The following is a 17,950-nucleotide window of genomic DNA, read 5'->3' on the forward strand; positions in this document are numbered from 1 at the left end:
TAATTCTGTGCCCTCCTCCACCCCTTATGAGCCAATATCAGATGTGGCTAATCAATCACAGTGCGCTTTCCCAATGACTGCTCTATTCATAGGAGGTTGCAAACACTAAGCCACCACTAGTCTAGCCAATTTGGTACTTAACAGTGAAACCTTTTTATGCTCCTGCAGTTTCTTGGTTAACTAGGTATAGGCACTGATGATTTATCCAAACAAACAAAATCATTTCTTCTTCTGATTATGTATAACCCATGTATGTCTCATTCAAGTTCTCTTTCCAGCCCTGCTTCCATTTTAACGTCTCGGTGGTTTTTTAGACCCAACAGATCCAAACCAGATTCCTACTCTTACTGCCCCTGCCAGTTTCAGATGGGGAAGAGTCACGGTGGTGCCCAATGGTGGCACACAGAGTTGGCCCCTGGGTAAAGTTGAGGTTCCCATGGGACAGAATGACCTCAGTAAATTCACCCCAGTCCTTGATCTAGACTTTGGCTTTAGACTTGGAACGCAGTCTTATGTTATCAATTCAAACTAACTAAACTCACAAGAGAACAATTCTTAAAACCATAATACTTGTTATTTTCTGATGGAAATAAATTGCCTGGTTGGAGAGGGCATTCCTACTCTCTAACTAATGAATTCTTTTTAAAATGAATTTTAAAAAAATTTTATTTTATATTGGAGTATAGTTGATTTACAGTATTGTGTTAGGTTCAGGTGTACAGCAAAGTGATTTAGTTATACATATACATGTATCTATTTTTCAGATTCTTTTCACATATAGTTTATTACAGAGTACTGAGTAGAGTTCCCTGTGCTATACAGTAGGTCCTTGTTGATTATTTTATATATAGTAGTGTGTATATGTTAATCCCAACCTCCTAATTTATCCCTCCCCCCCACCTTTCCCCTTTGGTAACCATAAGTTTTCTATTAAGTGTGTGAGTCTGTTTCTGTTTTGTGAATAAGTTCATTTGTATTATTTTTTTAGATGCCACATATAAGTGATATCATATGATATTTGTCTTTCTCTGTCTGATTTAACTTCATTTAGTATGATAATCTCTAGGTGCATCCATGTTGCTGCAAATGGCATTATTTTGTTCTTTTTAATGGCTGAGTAATATTCCATTGTGTATATGTACCACATCGCCTTTATCTACTCCTCTGTCGATGGCCATTTAGGTTGCTTCCATGTCCTGGCTCTTGTAAATAGTGCTGCAATGAACATTGGGGTGTATGTACCTTTTCGAATTATGGTTTTCTCTGGATATATGCCCAAGAGTGGGATTGCTGGATCATACGGTAGCTCTATTTTTAGTTTTCTGAGGAACCTCCATACTGGTTTCCACAGTGGCTGCACCAATTTATTGTACATTCCCACCAACAGTGTAGGAGGGTTCCCTTTTCTTCACACCCTCTCCCGCATTTGTTTGTAGACTCTTTGATGATGGCCATTCAGGCTGGTATGAGGTGATACCTCATTGTAGTTTTGACTTGCATTTGTCTAATAATTAGCGATGTTGAACATCTTTTTATGTACTTTTTGGCCATCAGTATGTCTTCTTTGGAGAAATGTCTGTTTTCCTTCATGTCATTTCACATGGGAAGCCAAATTACTCTCTACCTTTGATTGTAAGATATCATTGACTGTAAGATGTACTATTAAATTAGTAACATGTTTGGGGTGGGCGGTGGGGGGCGGGGAGGAAGAAGCCTGATATTAAATGCCCACATCAATTGTAAGAAGCATCTCAGGTTTTAGTAATGTGAATTTATTTTAAAATGTATGTCTTAGTCTCAGGTACATTTGGTATGATCAGAAGGCTGCAATGAGAGCAGTAAATTAGAATGAATTAGTTGAGATATGGTGGCCATATGCTCTGATTTCTTTGGGTAGTCCTGGTTTGTTGTCCCAGCACAATGATTTATGATGTCGCTTTTGCTGTCAACAGTGGCTTGATTTGGACAGTAAATTAGATGGTCATCTTGGGCCTTGGGGTCTTCTGCTTAATGGCGTCAGACTAAGAGCCTGCACAGGCTTTGAGAGCTACTGCCCATGTCACCTTTCATGAGATCCTTTCTTCCATGTTTCATTGCTGACCAATGCCCCTTGTGACCGATGCATTTTTTTCTTAAGCTATATACATACATTCTGGTAGATTCTGGCCCTCCTCTCTTGCATCGAAAAACCATTCTAGCTTTTTAAGGTTATGCTCTACATCTCAGCTTTGAAGCAATTATGTGATTTTCTATCCCCACCCTAACTTCCAGAGGGCAGTTTTATTTACCAGATTTCAAAGTTCTGGGGAAGTGGGTGATTAAGCCTCACTGTAGCCTCCTATCTGTTACTAATAATAGTTTTTTCTCTTCTTTCCTCTCCTCTTTCTGCAAGTGGTACCACTGTTTATATTGTAGACCAGCCCTCTCCGAAAGAAATATAGTGCAGGCTGCATATGTAATTAAAATTTTTCTAGTAGCCATGTTATAAAACAAAAAGAAACAGATGAAATGAATTTTAATAATATGTTTTATTTACACATAGAAATGATAATATTATACTATGTTAATCAATATTGTAAGAATCACTGAGACATTTTACATGCATTTTTTTCTTACACACCGGATTTCAAAGACGTAGTATTTCACATTAACAGCACATCTCTGTCTAGACCAGCCATATTTCAAGTGCTCCCTCACCACGTGTGGCCGGTGGCCATCACAATGGAGAGCACAGCTCCAGACCACTGAGCTCAAAACCTCAGGTCTCTGTGGATCTTCTCCCTTTTACATCCTCTCCAATCTGTTGCCAAATCTTACTTCTCTTTCTTTCCACTGTTTGTGCCATGTGCTTCTTACTTGTGGCCACAGCCAGCAGCCTGGTTCAGGCCTCATCACTTTGTGCCTCATCTATTTGAACATGGCAGTAAAGCCTGGCAGGCTGGCCTGGGAGCTCTCATCTATGTTTCAAACAAAGTTGTTGTTTTCTTGAATGTTACATCCTCGAGAGTCAAAACAAACAAATACATGAAGAAATATGTAATAGATCAGGTACTCTGAAGTGCTGTAATCTAAGGAGGAAACTGTCATAGCCCATGAAGAAAACTAAAGCAGAGTAAGAGGATGGTTACTGAGGGTGGGGGAACGTTGTTTGAGGTGATGATAAGGTGACAATTGAGCAGAGACCTAAATAAAGTGAAAGAATGAGCCATACAGCTTTCTGGGGGGAAAGAATATTCTTGGCGGAGAGAACAGCAAGTGCAAAGGCCCTGAAGCAGGAGTACACCTTGGTGTTGGAGAAAGATCTGTATTGGAGAAAGATCGAAGAGGCCAGCGGGCTGGGGTGGGGGATGGAGATGAGATCAGCAAAGCCACAACGTGCATGGCTTTGTGAGCCAGGATGCAAGCTTTGGATTTCATTCCTAGTAGGATGGAAGTTCGCTGAAGGGTAGTGATTATGATCTTATTTACATTTTTAATGTATCGCTTGGGCTTTCTGTGTGGAGTTTGGATGTAGGAACCAGTTAGGAAGCAGGGGAAACTACTGGGAGAGCATTACATATTTATTTTATAACTGTTGAAAACACAGTGGGGCCCTTGGATGACAGCAGGGCAATATTTTAGGTATGTTTGTCCAAAATATTTGTGTACTTTGGTCTCGTATTTTCGTCTTGGCTTTTCTATTAAGGATTTGGCCTTGGGCTTCCCTGGTGGCGCAGTGGTTGAGAGTCCGCCTGCCAATGCAGGGGACAGGGTTCGTGCCCTGGTCTGGGAGGATCCCACATGCCGCGGAGCGGCTGGGCCCGTGAGCCATGGCCACTGAGCCTGCGCGTCCGGAACCTGTGCGCCACAACAGTGAGAGGCCCGCGTTCCGCCAAAAAAAAAAAAAAAAAAAAATTTTTTTTTCTACCGGCTTAAGGAATGTCTTGCTTGTGAACTTTGCTGTTGCCATGGAGACTGGCTGTGTAAATAGGGCCCTCACTCCAGAGTCTGCAGCCCCAGGGCATGTAAGCAAACAGTACCAGGCTGCCTGGGTTTGCCTGAGCATGGTGCCCACACCCATAGGGACTGGACTGGGCAGTCTGAGCACGCACAGTGCTGGTGCATCAGCAACGTCCCTCCCTAGGCGCTGCGAGCTGGTGGGGCTGTTCTGCGCACACTCTGTTCATCCTCATTTTACAGTCATCCAACCAGCCATGTGCACTGAAAGAGGGTGAGGGAAGAGCTAGAGGAGCCTCTTGGTCACATGATGAACATGAAATGGTATTTTTAGCTGAAATGTCAGAGTGGAAGGATTTTCCCAGTGGCTGAAGAATGAGATTTCCCTTTCCAGACAGGCAATGTGGCCGTCCCTTAATGAGCCCTTTGAATGCATTATCCCACCTAATCCTCACAGATACCCAGTTTTTTTTCTCAGAGAGGTTTAGTCACCTGCTCAGGGTCACACAGCAGGTATGTATCAGAGTCAGCATTTATATTCAGACCTGTGCTCTTGACTTTTCCATTACACTGAAAACCTCTGACCACGTATAGAGACCAAAATGTAGGTGGAATGATTATCTTTTAGCTTTTTTTTTTTTGCCATGCCACACTGCTTGTGGGAGGATCTCAGTTCTCCGACCCGGGCCACTGCAGTGAAAGCACTGAATCCCAACCACTAGACCACCAGGGAGCTCCCTAGCTTAAATTTTTTTTTCTAATTTTGCCAGAAAACAAACAAACAAAACAAACAAACAACCCCCCCCCCCTCATTGTCAGAGTATTGGTTCCTCCTTCTTAGGTAAAAGTTTTAAGCAGGCATTTTATACTATTAATAAGTCACTTAAGCTCATTCCCTGCAATGAACAAGGTGAGTTCAGAGAATATATCTCATCTCATGTGATCTTCACAATGACCTCGAGAAGTGGAGATGAGACTTGAGGCTCAGAGGGGTTGAGGCTGGGACCCTGATCTCTTGGCATCCTGGCCCTGCTGTCACTCTGCTTGAGTTCCTAAAGAAGAAGTATCTTCAGGAGCCTGGAAATACAGGAATGAAAGATTTTTACAAGTTTTCAGATTTGTGGGTGTGTGTATGTGTTCTGCTCATGCTAAGGTGATGTCACAGGGACCAGATTTACCCTCTCACCTGACACAACCAGAAAAGTAGATGAAATACATGCCCCAGTGGTTTCAGATACTGGGCACTAGCAGACAGGACACTGATCCCCAAGAGAGGGGGATAAATGAGCTGAGCCCTCTGAGTGCCCAGCTTCACGCCTAGAGAGCATTTCCAGGCTGCATCGCAGGACAGGCAGATCTTGGTTGTCTCCCAGAGTTGGGGAGGTGCAGGTGGGAGCCTAGAGCTAGGCGCGCGTGCACACACACACCCACCACCCATGCAGAGTGCTCCAGAGATTTGCAGAGGGTTCCACTTGACTCCTCGCGTGTGGACTGGTCAGTGAGGAAACTACCTGAGGGCTGAGAATAGTTAATGCTCCCCCCATCCAGAGTGGGAAAACCTTCAAATTCATGAGCATCACGTAGAGTACTCAGAAGGATTTTACCTCAGGATTGTGAAGAAAAAAAGTAGATACATCATTATTCAACAGATACACTATTAGATGATATTATGAGTAGGTATGGACAATGAAACAGGTGTTATAATCGTATCCCACAGGTTAAGGAAGGTAGAGGAAAGCTTGAGCAAGTGAAATAGAGACGTGGAAGGTATTAAAAAAGATCCAAATTGAACGTGTAGGAATGCACGTTACAATGTCTGATATAAAATGACTGTACCTGTCTAAGAGTTTGCCTTCCTAGCACTCTTATTTTTCCCCTCCATGTGTGTGTACTTGTGCATTTGAAACCATCACATATACCCCACACAAATGCACGGCAAAGGTAGAGACATCCTCTGAAGGTAAATTGTCTGCTTGGCTGTAATGTAAGAAGATAACCGAAGACCTCACAATATACTCAGGAGGAAATTTACCCGAGTTCTTGCATAAGAGGTGGTGTGGGCAAGCGGTCAGCTGCATGATCAGGACATTAGTTTGGGTCTTGGCTCTGCTACTTACTGGTTGGGTGGCTTTTGGCAGGTTTCTTCATCTTCATGATGGTGGCTGGAATACTTCCTCAGTAAGTGATAGACATAAGGGCAAATTTAATATAGTTAAGGAAAAAAATCACTTAAATTTCCTGATGAACAACATAATAGCTAATATCTATTGTGGGCTTACCATGGGCCGGGAATTGTGCTAAAACTGCTCCACACGCAATCAGTTTTCATCTTTATAATGTCTTTGAGTCAGACAGGCTTAGTGACGTCTTAGAGAAAAATGTGGCTCAGAGAGGTTCACCAAATTGCTTAAAGTCACCCAGCTCTTTGATTGGAAGCACGTGGATTTAACTTCGTAAATCCAGAGTTTAACCTCAGACCTTCCAATGTTTATTTCCTGTGTGTGTGTGTGTGTGTGTGAGTGTGGGTTGAGGGCCAGAGTGCCAGGATGTGAAAGTGAGAGCACAGCATAACTAACACACATTTACACACAGGATGGTACTGGGGACTGTAGAATTAGAAAAAGCAAAAGGACAAGCCTGGGTTATGGAATATACTAACTCCCTGGGCAAGGGTTTTTTGTTTTTGTTTTGTTTTTGCTTAGAGAAAACAGAAAGACTGTGGTTTGGAATGAAATTAATTTGATGGGACGGTGTGGTATTGCTTATGAGAAATTTTTGTTTACTGGTGTACAAAAGACCTTGTGTTCAAGCTTTTAATACTTTTATTTCCCCTAGTGGTGAGACTCGCTTCTGCCACTGCCATGTGTAAACATAGCAGTGGGATTAATTGAGGCGGTCCCCATGACCTCTCCTTTTCCCCAGTGTGGTTGGTGAGAAGGGTCGAGGCAGGTTTTCTACCTGGAGTAGCTTCTCGGGCTGTGAGAAAATCTAAGCCAGAGGCAGATGGTACTTGGAACAAAACTCCCAGTTCTGATTTCTTTTTTTTTTTTTTTTTTGAAGTAAACAATCTCAAATGTTTATTATCTTCATAACAAAACAAAATATGAAGCTCAGAACTGGATCACTTGGCCATTTCTCTTCTTATCTCCTCCCAGCTCAAAATGCTTGCATCTCTTAATAGCCAGCATTCTCTTAGATCTGCAGTTCGGCTCAACACATCCAAGCCTCAGCACAATCTTCTTTGTAGTTTTAGCCTTTTTCCGGAAAATCGGCTTAGTCTGCCCACCGTAGGCACTCTGCTTCCTGTCATACCGCCGCTTTCCCTGGGCATACAGAGAATCCTTGTCCTTCTTGTACTGTGTCACTTTGTGGGGTTGGTGCTTGCCACACTTCTTACAGAAAGTCCGGCGGGTTTTAGGAACGTTCACCATGTTTGTGAGAGCGCTATCAGCACGGAAAAGCTGATTTCTTTTTAGTTCTGCTTTTTCAACAGAGCAGCAAAGCTATGCAAAGATCAAAGCTGGTTTGGGCTGGTTGGCTCTGGGTGCTGGAGAGGCTGAACCCCGCTGTTTGGGGAGATCACAGCCCTGGTGAGAAACACCCAGAGAGACTGAAAGAGAAAGACATTTCATAATAAGAGCTGTAATTATCTCCTGATTGTACTTGGAGGGACATCTCTTAGGAGAGGAAGCTTCATAACCTATAAATCATTTGCAAGGTCATTGGACTATCTTCAGTGATGTATCAATTAATTTATTCTTTCAACAGATATTTGCTTATGGCTGCTGTGTGTCAGACACTGCTCTAAGCGCTGGGGGTACTCCATGCCTTTCATGGGGCTCACATCTGAGTGGAGGCAACAGACAATAAACAAGTAAATCCACATATAGTTTATCAGATGGTGATAAATATGAAGAATGAAGCAGGGGAAAAGGGGAGAAAAAGACAGGGTAAAGGGTGTGTGTGTGTGTGCGTGCATGCACGTACACGTGCGCTGGTTTAGAAAGGTTTTTCATATAAGGATTTGCTCTGGGGTCTCTTTTATAATGAAACGTTTTATGAGACCTATGGCTTTAAAAATGCATTCAGATTCGACTAATTGGATTTTATGAGAATTCAGCTACAGCTGAAGTTTACTTCTGGTCTAATCCTGGAAATAAAAATTGTTTTCCAAACAGATTCACGGTGTATATATAGCATTGATGGTGGGGAGGGAGCTATTTGATGTACATAAGAGAAAGGATTGGTTTTAAGAACCCTGCACAGTGATTGTATAGAAATGGCTGTGGGTAGTTACAAAGGGTTCTTATCTGTTCATTCATGCCCACCTGCCCACACTCCGCATAGATAAACCCCCCTTCCTGTGATTTAGGCTGTACATGAGTTCAGACCAGCTTTCCCTGCAAGTACTGACTTGGAGTCATATTGTTTTTAGGATCCCTTTTTCCAGAATAGTGTCTGAAATAATAATGAAAAGTGATGTTAAGCACTTACCAGATCATCCTTTTAATCCTTACAACGATACTGTTAGGTAGGAGCTGTCATTATCCCCACTTTGCAGATGAGGACACTGAGGCTCAGAGAAGTTACACGATCTGTGGTACAAGGATAAGTGAATCAGGCAGCGCTGTCTAGCGCCAAGTTCTTAGTCACTATGTTATGCTGCCCCCCTTACTTTATAAGGTCCAAGTGCTTGATGAATGAATGAGTGAATGCTACTGCCTTGAGTCTAAAGGATGAGGGCATTAGACAGAGACGGAGCCTAGGAGTTCTGTTGAACTGTCCAGAACGGGCAAGCGTAGAGCCAGAACTTTGAGGACTGAATGAACAGGAGAATTGGTCAAGAGCAAATAGAAAAATAGCAAGTTACAGTCATTTATTCAAGAAATTGACTCTTAAGACATCTTCTACATGCCAGGCATTAGGCTAGTTAACCCACCCCTGGCCTTGTAGCCTCACTGCCCAGGAGGGCTTTGGGGAAGAGACCTGGGCTTCCATTCATCTCCTTTCCCTGTTAAAGTGATGCCGTCTGCAGCAAAGGCTGGCCCTGAATCCTGCAGATACTGCCACAGCCTCCAGGCTAGTTCAGTGATTCCAAAATCTGGGCATGGCGTTTGTTACACCTCCACCTCAGGGGGCTTGTGCACTGCTAGGTTGGGGAACCACTGTGCGGACTAGGAGTTTCTAGGTTTTGTAAAACCCCTGCTCCCTTGTGATGAACGGGACAAAGGCCTCAAGGTCCTCTGACAATCCTGGTGTGGAGTAAGGAGGGGAAGCCACGGGAGGGCGCAGGTAACTAGGCCTGCCGAGTAGACTTTGATGGAGTTTTGCTTTCTCCTTTGTTCTATTAAATAATTGATTGCTACGCCCATTTCTCAAACGTGAACCTCTATCATCACATTGAATGTACTTTTAGAAAACCGCACGTGTTCCCTGTTCCCCAGGACTGGCTTTGCCAGCTGCCTTCCCTACCCCCCTTCCTCCATCCACCCCTCCACCTGTTCTAGACCATTGTTTCTCAAACTTCCTGGGTATAAGAATTAACTAAAGAAGAAGTCTGACTCAGGGTCCTGGGGATCTGTACCCGCCCTGTTGATTCTGCTGCAGAGAAGTCTGGGGAACCACATTCTGAGAAACAGTTTTAGCAGCTAATCCAGAGCGCAAGGGTGGGCGGGTTGGGAGACTCGGAGGGTTCCCCACAGGTGAGGTGGATGGGAGACCCGGGGAGGTGCTTTCCGGGGTTCCCTGTGATAGGATTCACTGCCATGGCTGCCCCTGCCTCTCGCCCCATCTGGTAGAAAGCAAGGTGCGGGGCTTGGCGCTCCCTCCTTTTGGCTCAGAGCCAAGGGAGGAGCTCCACTGATACTGGCCTGGGGGAGGGAGAAGTCTGCGGAGGGGATGGGACCCAGCCGAGCATCCCCACTGGCCTTCTGGGCCTGGCGCAGACGACAAGGCCCAGCTGGCTGAGAGCCCAGTGCTTCAAAGTGTGGGCGAGTCATGGTCCTGCAGGAGACCTGGGAGCCACTCAGAAAAGCATTTGTTCTCCAGCCCCGTTGGGGATTGTTATTGCCCCTCGGAGGATGGGAAGTTGGTAGTTCTGCAGTCCTTGGGAGCAGAAACAGAGCAACGTGTGATTTACTTTCCAGCCTCCAACTTATTTTTCCTTTCCTTCATGAGGGAATTTCCAGTAAACCCTTCCCCAGTAATCCATGTGGGCTGTGTCCCTGCTGTACAGAAGAACAACTCGCTAGATGTGAGTTCCCCTGATTAAGAACTCAGCCAGCAAAGCCCTTACTCACCACAGTGGCATGCGACTGTTAACATTTGCGTCCAGGCCAACGGGGAAAACATTTTCCATTTCTCTTTTAAACACACTAGACTCTGTTTTAACAAGACACAAAAGTTCTTAACCAACACTTGCATGACCGAGTTGACTAGTTGACAGTTAAACTCTTTAGTTCCCCCAAACCTAACGTCCAATTTTCAAGTAGTTGCTTCCATTGCTTAGAATTAGTTTGATATCACAGAGAGAACCAACAACAAACTATATGGGCGTTCGTGGACTGAAAGGAATAGGAGAAGGACTGGGTCTTTCTTCATTTCAGAATACATCTGCTGTTTATTATTCTTGCACCATAAGTTTCTTTTTGAGGTATGGTCCATCCATTTTAGTGTTGCGTGGAGCCCATGGGGAGACTCTTATTTTTCCATGAAAACATAGGGCAAACGTTTCCCCATTACTTTCACACCATAATATTTTAACATATTTATAGCATTAGTAATATGAAAGAAAAAGGGTCTTGGTTTAGTATCACCTTCTTTAAAGGAAATTGGCTTGTGGTCCGACTGGACTCTTCTTATTCCCTGTGTAGGAGGCCAAGTCATCATTTCCCAGTCTCTCACTGTATTTTGTATCCAAGCAACATCATAGAAAATAGGCCAGGCCAGGCTTGCCTTCAAAGCTGTATAGAGTTCAGACACCCAAAGGGGATGTTTTCTTCAACTTACAGTGAAAGATCTTAGATGTTGTAACTGTTTATATTTTTCTTCAATTCACTGAGCCGTTAAGAATATTTTGTGGATTAAAGTCTTTCTAGGCTTTCATCTAAACAAGCACTAGCTTCAGAAAAAAGAAATTTAAGTTTTCTTTGACGTCTCCCTCCCCTCCCCCACCCCACCCCCACAAGCATAAGAATTTTATGATGAAAAAGCAAATCTTAAGAAATGGGACTAAAGGTTTCTGAAAGAAGGAATTGAGATCAGACTTCACGATTGGCTTCTTTAATTTCACTCCCTTCCTGGTGTGTTATTTGTTACATCCTCTCACACCCTCTCATGGGGAGGGGAAAGCAGCAGATACTGGATGAGTCAGAATGGAGGTTGTAAAACCCATTCAGGGCCATAAAGGGCCAGCAGATGGGTTTTGTGTTTTAGGCAAAGCTGTTCTCCCCAGTTAGCCACAAGTCCCACCACTCCCTATTGTCTCACCTAATACTCACTGTATTCCACATTTCTGTTATTGGCTAAACTTTCCTCCTGACACCCTGTGGGAATTTGTTTGACTCCTGATGTTATAAGCCAATACCTTTGAAGGCAGAAAACTTGCCTAGTATTCTGGATTGTTCATTATGGGCATTTTCTAGGATATTTTCCCCCCCCCTAAATCAATGAACAAAGGCTTTAAGAGAAAAGAAATGTATAACATGAGAGAGTTTTCTGAATAGACATACATAGGAACATCACATATATAAGCCAGTAGCAGACTTTCAGGGCTAAAAAGGGTCTGAGGAATTCTTTCAATCTACTCATTTGCAGATAATGAAGGGGGCTCAGAGATTTGGGTGACTTAGCCAAGTCCTCAAAGGAAGTTGGGACACAGAGTTAGGGGTAGAACAGGAATTGTCTAACCCAGTGGTTCTCAGCCTGTGCTGATTCTGCCTATGGGGACAACTGGCAATGTGTAGAGATGCTCTAGTGGGTAGAGGTCAGGGAAGCTGCTGAGCATCTGACAAGGCACAGGACAGCCCCCTAAAACAAATAATTATCCAGTTCAAAGTATCAGTAGGGCTGCTGTTGATAAATGCTGGTCCAACCCAGGTCAGCCTTCTTTCCACTTCAGTATCATCCCTGCATGCTGTAGTTTTTGTTTTGTTCCGGGGATTATTTATTGCTGATAGAGATTCAGGTCATCTTGGCTTTAGCAAAAGCAGATCAGTACATGTTCAAGTGTATAATGTTATGATTTTAATCATAAAGTTAGGTTATGAATCATGGAACTGTGAAGAGTAAAATCCACTGTGTTTCCATGTCTTTCCAAGGTGAGTACCAGTCAGATAACTTTTAAACCTTTTCAGATTTTGTTCTTATTGAAAAAACTGAATTAACCAACCCTGTGGCCTCCTGTCTTAAAACATGGAGAAAAGTCCATGGAGAGAAGCTCACATCCTGTGGGGCTGAGAGAGACGTGGAAGAGATTTTGCCAGGGGTTCTCACCTTGTGTGGGAGGTTTCTCTGTTTCATCAGGTGGACATGGAGTCATGGGTAGTCTCTTGTCCTCAATATATCAGGAGAATAAAAACCCAAGTGAGAAGAAAACATACGGTTGTTAAAAAAACAAAAACAAGATACTAACATACAGAGTGAACATACTCATCTGAAAAATTACTCTGTAAAGGTCCCATCAATTCTCAGCATCGACAGAGAGACCTAATTTCTATATTGACCTAAAAGGGCTGAAAAGTGTACTCTTAATCCTCTGGAGGCAAAATTTTTCTTTTCTGACCCTACTTGTGATATTAGAAGAGAGCAGAATCCATCATGGTTGTTGAATGTCTTGGGTGTGTTCGTTTCAAGTCAGTGCACTCTTCCAAGAAGCCCTGTGCCAGTGGCTCACATCGTGGGGTAAGTTGTGTGAAACAGGGTGCCATAGCAATGTTTGGTCATGTGTGATATAATATACCTATTCTCAGAAAGTGAAGTCACTTATTCTGAGTCACTGGACGTACGTGGTTGGATGACAGACGCTGAATCTACAATCTGGTCCTATTTCTGAGGTCCGAGTGGGGGATGAGAATACAGATATATGTCAGGTTAAAAATAATGTGTCTATGTTGACATCAACTCTCACTTCCTGATTTTAAAACAAAATGGACAACATTTTTCAATGAAATGAATACTTCTCCACAGGGGGATCTTTCCTGATTATTGTTTTTGCCTGAAAGCCCAGAGCTATTTTTATTCTCAACTACGGTTTCTTCACCGTGGGGTTTTTGGTATAAGTAATCTCTCCTGTCATTTTGAGGACTTGATATTTAGCTTTCTAACTTTATGCTAACGATAATCCAGGCTATCATATCTGCTATTGTTAGTATAAGTCGCTGCAAATATAGACAAGATATAAGTAAATAGCATTTAAAAATTCTTACTATTTCTCTTTTCCTTTTTCAGTATCTATACTGAGAGCACACCCCTGGACTCTCTTTGCTTTTTTATTGCATTTCACAAAGGGAACTCTTTCAATTCACCCACTCTCATACCATGTTGTGTGTTATAACCCCAATTTACAGACTATATTCCACAGGTTACACTTTTATATTGACCAACTCCCTGGGGATGTGTGTTCTGTAAATTTTTTGATCATGTGCCCTAACTACAAAAATGTTTCTTTCCTTCATTCAGTAAATATCTATTAATAAGCAAACTATGTTCCAAGCACTGGGGTTAGAGGAATGAACAGAACAGGAAAAACCTCTGCCTTTCAGGAGCTTCACTATAGTAAGGAGGGACACAGGTGTACTTCTGTACCGGTATGTTATGTGCGCTAAGAGGTAGATGGTCAAAACTACAGTAAGATATCACATCACACCTGTCAACATGGCTGTCATCAAAAAGACCACAAGCAACAAATGTTGGCAAGGATGTGGAGAAAAGGGAACCCTTTTATACTGTTCGTGGGAATGTGAATTGGTGCAGCCACTGTAAAAACAAAACAAAACAAAACAGTATGGAGGTTCCTCAAAAAACTAAAAATAGAGTTACCATAGGACCCAGCAATTCTACTTGGGTATATATTCAAAGAAAATGAAAACACGATTTCAAAAACATATCTGCACCTCAATGTTCATAGCAGCATTATTTACAATAGCCAAGATACGGAAGCAAGCTAAGTGTCCATTGACAGATGAATGGATAAAAAAGATGTGGCACATACACACAATGGAATATTACTCAGCCATAAAAAAGAATGAAATTTTCTTGTTTGCAACAACGTGGATGGACCTGGAGGGTATTATGCTTAGTGACTGAAGTAAGACAGAGAAAGAAAATTCTGTATGTTATCACTTATGTGTGGAATCTAAAAAATAAAACAAATGAAAGAATATAACAACAAAAAAATAAGAGGTGGATGGGTAAGCGGTAGAGGCTGACTATAATCCCCTGGGGTCCAGGAAGAGAAAGAAGTGCATACATCCAACTTCTGAATGATGCTCCACAGCATGTGAGTTACCAAGTTACCCCATCAGTAAACTAGCAACCTATTTACACTGCAAGAAGGTTTACTCGGGGGGATGTTTTTACAGTGGACAATGTTGGTTTTTTTTATTGCTCGAATGTTCCCAGGTGGCCTTTATTTCACAAAACTATTTCCATTAAAATTATTTCCTATACCACTTTTACTATATGATACTATTCAAATGAAAAGCAATCAGCAAACTTACAAATTATGCACTTTTAAGTCATTTCTTCTACGTTGAGGCTGTACACATCAGACAGCATCAGTGCCCAGGCCTGAGTCAGTGAATTCCTAACGCTCTTCCATTAACCTGGACTCGGACTTTCACATTCGGTCAGATATCTGTTACACCAAAGCAGCTTCTGAACCATGTGTTACCTGGCCCAGGTGGAAGCTTAGATTTTCTATGTTCTTGTGTGGTTTCCTCAGCCCATTACTACATCAATTAGCCAGTCTCTGAAGACCATGGCCTACGTGAGATGAAGTTTACTACTGCTACTACCTACATGAAGGATGATGGAAACAAAACAAAGAAACAAACAAAAATCAAAAAATTTTAGGAAATAAGGTGAAAGTGAGAAAAACTTCTGCATGAGACCTGTATTAATTTTCTGTTGTTGCTTTAAATTACTACAAACTTAGTGGCTTAAAACGTCACAATTTTACCACCTTACAGCTCTACTGGTCTGAAGTCCAGTGGGCTTACCTGCAAAATGAAGGTGTCAGCTGGGCTGTATTCCTTCTGGAGGCTCTAGGGGAGAATCCATTTTCTTGCCTTTTCCAGCTTCTAGAGTCCGCCTGCATTCCTTGGCTTGTGGTCCCTTCAAACTAGTGACAGCTTGTTGAGTGTTTCTTGCAAGTCTCTTGCCTCTTCCCCGTCACCCTCTTCTGCTTTCAATCCTGGATTATCTGGGTAGGCCCAGTCTAATCATATTAAGGTCAGCTGATTAGCAACCTTAATTCCCTCTGCTACCTTAAACTCCCTTTTGTTTTGTATCACAACATATTAACACGTTACAGTGGACAATGTTTTATGAATCCTTTTAAATGTCCATTACAGAAGAATGCCTAAACTTTGTCCTACTTTTCTCTCTTCCTGTATTCTTCGAGGTTATATTCAGTCTTTGTCTCTCACCCATCGATCTCATTTGTGACTTGAAATTTCCCAGGCACCATAGTTTGACTCTTGAAATGACTGCTTGTTATGGAGACATGGTGGCTGCTGTGTGATGGTTACCGCCAAAATACCCTGCTAGGGAGAGCACAAAATGGCCCACGCTTCATTTTGAGTGATTTTGATGCTCGCAGATGAATAGGAAGAGGATTGGGAGGTCCAGTGTGGAAATGGAAACATGCCTCTTATGTGGGTAACTGTGTGCTTTTTCCTTTCCCCTGCAGGTTAATTGGCACGGCCACCGTAGCCCTGAAAGACCTGATTGGCAACCAGAGCCGATCGCTGCCCTACAAACTGATCTCCCTGCTAAACGAAAGGGGGCAAGAGACTGGGGTGAGCATTTCCCTCTTGTTGAATGGCTTTGAAGGGAGATGGCTTTGCAAAGGTTCATTGAGACAAGAGTGTGAAATTATAAGTAGCTCACTACACACACACACACACACACTCTCCCTACTGGTTTTTTTTTTTTTAAACATCTTTATTGGGGTATAATTGCTTTACAATGGTGTGTTAGTTTCTGCTTTATAACAAAGTGAATCAGCTATACATATACATATGTTCCCATATGTCTTCCCTCTTGCGTCTCCCTCCCTCCCACTCTCCCCATCCCACCCTTCCAGGCTGTCACAAAGCACCGAGCTAATATCCCTGTGCCTTGCGGCTGCTTCCCCCCAGCTATCTACCTTACTACGTTTGTTAGTGTGTATATGTCCATGACTCTCTCTCGCCCTGTCAAAACTCACCCTTCCCCCTCCCCATATCCTCAAGTCCGTTCTCCAGTAGGTCTGCATCTTTATTCCTGTCTTACCCCTAGGTTCTTCATGACATTTTTTTCCCTTAAATTCCATATATATGTGTTAGCATACGGTATTTGTCTTTTTCTTTCTGACTTACTTCACTCTGTATGACAGACTCTAGGTCTATCCATCTCATTACAAATAGCTCAATTTCATTTCTTTTTAAGGCTGAGTAATATTCCATTGTGTATATGTGCCACATCTTCTTTATCCATTCATCCGATGATGGGCGCTTAGGTTGTTTCCATCTCCGGGCTATTGTAAATAGAGCTGCAATGAACATTTTGGTACATGACTCTTTTTGAATTTTGGTTTTCTCAGGGTATATGCCTAGTAGTGGGATTGCTGGGTCATATGGTAATTCTATTTGTAGTTTTTTAAGGAACCTCCATACTGTTCTCCATAGTGGCTGAACCATTTCACATTCCCACCAGCAGTGCAAGAGTGTCCCCTTTTCTCCACACCCTCTCCAGCATTTATTGTTTATAGATTTTTTGATGATGGCCATTCTGACTGGTGTGAGATGATATCTCATTGTAGTTTTGATTTGCATTTCTCTAATGATTAATGATGTTGAGCATTCTTTCATGTGTTTGTTGGCATTCTGTATATCTTCTTTGGAGAAATGTCTATTTAGGTCTTCTGCCCATTTTTGGATGGGGTTGTTTTTTTTTTTGTTATTGAGCTGCATGAGCTGCTTGTAAATTTTGGAGATTAATCCTTTGTCAGTTGCTTCATTTGCAAATGTTTTCTCCCATTCTGAGGGTTGTCTTTTGGTCTTGGTTATGGCTTCCTTTGCTGTGCAAAAGCTTTGAAGTTTCATTAGGTCCCATTTGTTTATTTTTGTTTTTATTTCCATTACTCTAGGAGGTGGGTCAGAAAGGATCTTGCTGTGATTTATGTCATAGAGTGTTCTTCCTATGTTTTCTTCTAAGAGTTGGATAGTTTCTGGCCTTACATTTAGGTCTTTAATCCATTTTGAGCTTATTTTTGTGTATGGTGTTAGGGAGTGATCTAATCTCATACTTTTACATGTACCTGTCCAGTTTTCCCAGCACCATTTATTGAAGAGGCTGTCCTTTCTCCACTGTACATTCCTGCCTCCTTTATCAAAGATAAGGTGTCCATATGTGCGTGGGTTTATCTCTGGGCTTTCTATCCTGTTCCACTGATCTCTCTTTCTGTTTTTATGCCAGTACCATACTGTCTTGATTACTGTTGCTTTGTAATATAGTCTGAAGTCAGGGAGCCTGATTCCTCCAGCTCCTTTTTTCATTCTCTCCCTACTGGTTTTGAGGTAAATAGGTGCATTTACAAATGATATGGCCTCATCCTGTACTCATATTGACAGAACTACAAAGTAGATAAACTTGATTTTCTATATCAGAATACTGTAGCGTGAGTGGGACCCTCTCTTGGTACAGCTCTGGGCATATTCACTTGGTTGTTAACATTTGTATGGTGAGTGCAGCTCTGTGTATCAGATACTCTTTGAAGCATTCTGTAGAAGGTAGTTCATTAATATTAGAC

General features: G+C 42.4%; 2 protein-coding genes across 3 annotated transcripts in view; one reads left to right on the forward strand and one right to left on the reverse strand.

The window, feature by feature from the left end:
- MYOF (myoferlin) overlaps positions 1–17,950 on the forward strand; it is a 157,710-nt gene that overhangs the window by 21,928 nt on the left and 117,832 nt on the right. For both annotated transcript variants that reach the window (XM_065893870.1, XM_065893871.1), the window contains exon 4: positions 15,848–15,956. In XM_065893870.1, coding sequence (XP_065749942.1) covers positions 15,848–15,956 — 109 coding nt within the window. The remainder of the gene's footprint in view (positions 1–15,847; positions 15,957–17,950) is intronic.
- LOC136136415 (large ribosomal subunit protein eL42-like) lies at positions 7,016–7,389 on the reverse strand. The gene has a single exon (XM_065894573.1). It carries the CDS (start codon positions 7,365–7,367, stop codon positions 7,047–7,049), a length of 321 nt encoding a protein of 106 aa, XP_065750645.1. The 5' UTR covers positions 7,368–7,389; the 3' UTR covers positions 7,016–7,046.

This window comes from Phocoena phocoena, chromosome 16 (genome assembly GCF_963924675.1).
Source record: "Phocoena phocoena chromosome 16, mPhoPho1.1, whole genome shotgun sequence".
Classification (NCBI taxonomy): Eukaryota; Metazoa; Chordata; class Mammalia; order Artiodactyla; family Phocoenidae; genus Phocoena; species Phocoena phocoena.

What these genes read in the sequence shown, in the direction of transcription:
- LOC136136415 (XM_065894573.1), bottom strand. Translation starts at nt 7,367, where the DNA reads ATGGTGAACGTTCCTAAAACCCGCCGGACTTTCTGTAAGAAGTGTGGC.